The 6000-nt window shown below is 44.4% G+C and overlaps 1 protein-coding gene across 1 annotated transcript in view; it reads right to left on the bottom strand.

Annotated features, from left to right (window-relative positions):
* ALDH1L2 (aldehyde dehydrogenase 1 family member L2) overlaps nucleotides 1-4875 on the bottom strand; it is a 35827-nt gene extending 30952 nt beyond the window's left edge. The window contains exon 1 of the mRNA XM_050915098.1: nucleotides 4825-4875. Coding sequence (XP_050771055.1) covers nucleotides 4825-4875 — 51 coding nt within the window. The remainder of the gene's footprint in view (nucleotides 1-4824) is intronic.
* Between the last annotated feature and the right edge of the window lie 1125 nt (nucleotides 4876-6000).

Consider the following 6000-nt stretch of genomic DNA (forward strand, 5'->3'; position numbering starts at 1 on the left):
AGCAGACCTGGTTATGAAGGAAAGGTCCATACAGAATAAACAGAAAACTTACCTTCCTCAAAGCTGAATCTGGTAGAAACTATTCCTAGACTCAAACCATAAAGATCCCTCCTCTTAGGAGGCCTGAATGAAAGGTAAAAACACATACACCCCACATTTATTCTTAACTTCATCTTTCCCAACTGGACCTTGACCTCCATTTTTTCTGAATGACCCATTAGATGCCATAAGCTCAGAACGACAGAGGCACCAAAGCACTGTTTGAGTACCTTAACCACCGGCATTTGTTCTGTATGTTGGCACTTGTATGTTTTTCTCCTCCCTCCTCTTTTCCCTTTCTTACAGTGCTGGGACATGAGGATACCTTGACTAAGTGTGTTATTGATTGGATACCAAATGGTCTGGACTGCCCATCAGATCACGTGACAAATTCTATGACAAAGAGAAATGTCCTGAAAAACATGTTACTCAAAACTACAATCCATTTCATTGCAATTCATTTCACAGCTGAAATATTATGGATGTATTCTGCTGTTTTCAAGTTATATTTTAGCTGTGCAGCTGGGCTTAGAAAAAGGAGTTATGAATTGGTAGGTTCCATTACAGGAATATTGAATTGTGGTTTTTATTTTTTATATAAAACAATAGGAAATAACTATTTGTCCAGAGGCAATATTTTCCCTCGGAATGAAACTGCATAGTAAAACTGTCCCTGTATTACAGCATTAGTCAGCACTAGTGCAACTGCAGTAGTAACAAGTAGTTAAGATACAAAGGTGGACATAACTCAGGCTCTTGCAAAATCAGATTGTTATAGTTGACTGGTGAAAAATGTCTGTGAGACTGGTGATGATAATATTAGTAACCAACACTGCACTGCTAGCAGTAATGCCTAAAATATGTCCACTATTTTGTTCTTAATAAAGACAAGACCTTGTTCTGAATTACAATGAGCACAACTTATCCTTGCAACCCTTATCTAGCAAGGCCCGACGGATGCAGGTAGATCTCATTACCAGTGCTTTATGACTGATATCTTTGCTTTTACAGCAGAAATGTTGCTGCATTATAAAAAGTAATCATCAGATTTTCCTAATCATCAGATTTTCCTAATTATTTTAACTATAGCAGGCAAGTTGGAGAAAGATTAACCTGTTGGATCACGGAACATGTTTGGCATGGTATGAAATCCTCTGATTTCTGTACTGTGCTAATTTACAGTGGTATCCCAACTAGTACATTGAAGAAACATTAAAGATAGTCCAGATGAGTGTTACTTATTCTACTTTTGTCCTTTTGTTAACATCTCTCAGTAAGAACACAAGACCGGAAGGGATCCTCTTAGCTAACAAATCTAGTCCTCTGCCATCACAAGCAATCACATCATACGATTGCTTTTATAAATTTACCTGACCTCCTTTTTAAAGTACTTTTAAAGTACTCACTGCTGTACTCTGTTGCTTTTCTGATACTTGGCCAATCTTCTTGTAATTTTAAGTCCAAATTTATCACCACTTTCAGGGCTACTTTTTCCCCACTTATTCACAAAGTGTTAATAACATATGCATCCGCTATTCCTAAACTTAAGTTTTAGTTCATGTTTCCCTGTGAATAAATCTGATTCTCATATTACATGGAACTGCATACCAGTTCCAGTTCCAAATCATGAGTTGCTGTAAATCAACATAGTTTCAGTAAAGCTACATGTGCTTAATTTGTGCTAGTTGTGGAACTGAGTCAACGAATTGTGGGAAGCAGAGAAAACAGTCCCCAAACGAACAAAAAAATAAAACTGGCAAAATTGAGAAGACTGCAGACTGGCTAAGTCCCATTTCTTCATTGTAGTGCACAAAAAGATTAGCCTGGCAGCAAATCAGCTCTGCTGTCTCACACTTACAGAAAGTTCCTCAAATGGGCACTGATTTCAATTGCAAGATGGATCTGGTAATTGTGCTATGACCAGTGATTCTTGAGTTACTTCTCCAATGAATGGTACATGTGTACTGCATGATTTCTATTAACATCTGGCTCAGACGTTGCAATTTGCTTGTAGTACATTAACACATACACCGCCATCAGTAGAAAGCCAGAGCCAAACCCACAAGTCAGCCATGCACAGGATTTCTATTGAGTAAAAAACAAGAAAAGAAATCCCATATGTGGAGGGGCTTGCATGACCAGACCACAAATTCAGTCCTTCATTTTTTGTTGTATTTCAAAAACTACAGTTGAGCAACTGCACGAGATCTTATAGCCACCCTGTATCTTCTTTTGGAAATTCTCCTCAAGCATTTTTACCTAAGAGGAGTTAGACCTGTGAAAGTGGGAAATCCTTTTAGAAGAATTTAATGTGGACATAACACCCAATTAAAACGGAAAGTTCTATAAGATTACTCAGAAATGAAAAATAGTTTGGTGTTTTCTTTCTTACACAAATGGCACATTTTGGCCAGCGTACCACCACCAGCATTCAGCAAGAAGCTGTAGAAAGGAAGCCCACTAAAGAACATCAAAACAATCTTGTTGAATAATGAGCTAGATGGATACTGGATCTTTACCACTAACACATACAAAGATTAAACTGACAGAAACATGTCAGTGATGTTAAGAGGTTATATTAGATTTCTTCTGCAGTTGCCTGGCTGACTACGGACGTATAACATTCATTAACAGATGCATGGGAAGGTTAATGGTCATGTAGTATCAGAGTGAATTTTTTGCTGTACTTTTGTAAGATTACCCAATTCCTAGTTATGGCAAAGAATGCAGTTCAGGTGGCTTAGAGAGATCTGGCCTTTCTTTTATGACTAATCATAGGATAATGTAGTTATTACGACAGTGCTACCAAAAGATAAGAATTTAGAAAGTTAGTGCTCACTCTACTGTAATTCTGTTGTTTTCATTGTCTGAACTTTTAACTTCTTCTTTAACCTTCTATTTTGTTTATATTATAACACAGATTGATATTAATTCTGTTTCCCTGACTCAAGTGCTCCCAATTTGGATGAAGAAAATAAGATAAAGGTAAGGACCATAAAACCTGAGAACTGCTTGTACAAGCAGTCTTATCTTGAATGCTCAACTTGTCTGAAAGTCCACTTTTATTTCACCGCCTCAAAGCACAGATTTAAGTTTAACTTCCCTATTTAAAAATTTTGGCCATACCATCTGTTGATACCATACTGGAATTTATTTTACAATGGCTCATTAAAAGATATACAGTATTTTAATGTTTGCTTCCATTCTGGTTCTTTTTTTCCTCCAAAACACCTAACGAAAAATAAAACTAATAACTAGAATTAAGCACTGCATAGAGAAGCAGCCTGACAAATGCTGGTAACTATTTTGTCAAGTTCTAGTTCCTAAAAATGGAAGACAAGTCCAAGAGCTACATTCTCTTCTCTCAGATGAGTCTAATGTTACAAAACCTATCCATTGGAGAATATTTATTTAATAGATAAAAATAATTTTCTGTTACTGCCTCTTTTGTATGTGTGTCTAACATTCAATTGGTTATCAGTTTCTAATCACATTTCTTGAAAGCTAACATTTAGTAACTGCTACTCTGGTTATGAAGCTTACTGCCAAAAAGATCACAATATTTTATTTATTCTGTATAAGAATTTAGTGAAGCTAGTAAATATTATGTTACATCTTTTTAAAAATGAATGTAGAATTATGCCTCTTTTGAAAAGCAGTACTGCAACTTTATTTCTACTGAGGATCCCCCTACATGTGCTAAATTCCAGTGCCTCCAAATAGAAACCTATCGTAGAGCCTCCGCTCCCATCTACACATCTACGGGCAATGCGTTCTCACCAGTCATTCATTCTGATTTTTTGGCACTGCTGATTGCATTTCCAAAGAGCTGGTGTTAAATCTCTTTATTCTAACGCCTTCCATGTAGCTACCCTCAGAGGACTGCTGTCCTCACGCTAAACTGAGCAGTCAAAGATGAAACAAAGAACAGTCTTTAGGAAAAAAAAAATCTTCTCCCAGCCTCATTCAGCCTGCCAGACATACACATCTGGACAATTTGGATTGGGCAAGGCTTTCAGGGAGCAGTTACTTGCAGGAGTTCTGCAGTCTATATATTTAACAAGACATAAAGAATAGCTTGGAACAAATGCACAGAGCTGCAAAAAACTAAACCATTGGGTGCAGAGGAATTTAGGCCATCAACTTCAATCCCAAGCAATCCACGATCCCAGAGTTAGGAACTGGTGATGAGAAGGTCACAAACTAAACACTCTTCCTAGGCCAAAGCGTGGGGCTTCTCTCTGGCACTGGGAACGGGCATGGTCCTTCCTAACTGAGAAGGCAACCTTCAGCTTCTCACAGGGCAAATCTAGCGTGAGGGAGGCAGCAAACAGCCACACTCACATTGTTCTCGACACACGGTTACTGGGGATTATCACAGCATCTCTGGTGCCTGTTCCCTGCAGCTTCCAGGCACATCCCTGCAAGATGCAGCGCCCAGATGATGGCTGCGATCCCGCCCGCAGACCAGCTGGGCAAGATGCTGCTTCTGCACCCAAACCAAGCCCTCTCCCGAACCCTCCTGACCTTCCCGTGCCTGTACGCGCTTTACTAGAACCCCGGCAGAGACAATACGCATCACATCCTGAAAAATGCCCCCTCCCGCCACTTCCCCCTCCTTGCTCGGCCCCTGGTTGCCGTCTGACCGGGGCGGCACGCCGAGAAGCAGCCCCCGCCGTTCGCTCCCGGGCACGGCACGGCACGGCACGGCACGGCACGGCACGGCACGGCACGGCACGGCACGGGGGGGCCCACGTCCCCCGCTGCCCGCCCCACACTACTCACCGCGGCCGTCGTGCAGATCGTCCGCAGCAGCCGGGGGGCTGTCCGCAGCATCTTGCGGAGCGCCGCCGGGCCCCCGGCTCCCTCAGCCGCCCGGCGAAGACCGAGCCGGCACCGCGGCCGCGGCGGACCGCCTCGTCTGATGCAACCCGCGCCGATGCCGCTGGCGCCCCGCCAGCGCATGCATCCGCGGCCGCGGCGGCGCGCCCCCGCCCGGGCCCGCGGGACCGGCGCGGCGGGTGGAGGGGGGAAGCCCCGCACCTGCCGCTCCCGCCGCCGCCGCGCCCCCCGCCCCCCTGGCGGCTGCACGGCGGGACCGGCCCCGGCGCCGGGGGAACGGCGGGGGTCGCAGGGGCCGTGCAGCCCCGGGGAGGGGGCGGGGAGCCAGGCAAGCGCCTCTGCCCCCTCGGCTCCCCCCCGCGAGGCGCAGCCCCCGGAGGCGAGCTGTGGCCTCCCCGCTGCTGCCCACGGGGCCCGAGGGCAGGGACTAGCGCGGTGGGGCGAGGGGCTCCCGGCCCGCGAGGACACGAGTCACGGCCACCGGGGCGGCATTTTGTGGTCCGAGGCGCGTGCAGTGCCCCCAGCACCCCCCCGCTGCGGGGGCCACCACAGCCCCCGTCCGCTTACAGCCTCAGAGGCGGCAGAGCCGATCATCCCCAGCTTTGTCGCCTCTATCGAGGTTGTCGGCGAGACATTCATGTGAACCTGCTGTGACAGTCAAAAGATCGTGTAGATTATCGACCTTAATTTTTAGTTCATTGCGTGCCCCAAATGCCAGTAATGAGGTTAAAAAACATTAATGACTTTCCGGAAATCCATATCGCCAACTTCGCCAGGTATTTTTAAAGCAGCTCATTCTACTTAATAATTAAAAAAAATCTTCTAGCATTTGAGGTTGTCTATTAACATAAATGTTTCAACTTCAATATTTTTCTAAAGTCACAACAAAATCTTCTTGTCAGAGGTATGGAGAAGATCTTGAAAATACAAATTCAAAGTGGTAAAAAAAATTAGAGGACAAATGAAAATGACCCCAGAAGGGGTATGAATAGCAAACCCAAAAGCAGATAGCATGGCAGTAGTATAAGCATCATTGCAAATTGGGTCAGGTTTAAATCCCAGCAACACTTAGTCTTAAAGAACAAGGGTGGGTAAAAGGCTGAAATAAATACACTCTGT

The sequence above is a fragment of the Gymnogyps californianus genome, chromosome 1 (genome assembly GCF_018139145.2).
Source record: "Gymnogyps californianus isolate 813 chromosome 1, ASM1813914v2, whole genome shotgun sequence".
NCBI lineage: Eukaryota > Metazoa > Chordata > Aves > Accipitriformes > Cathartidae > Gymnogyps > Gymnogyps californianus.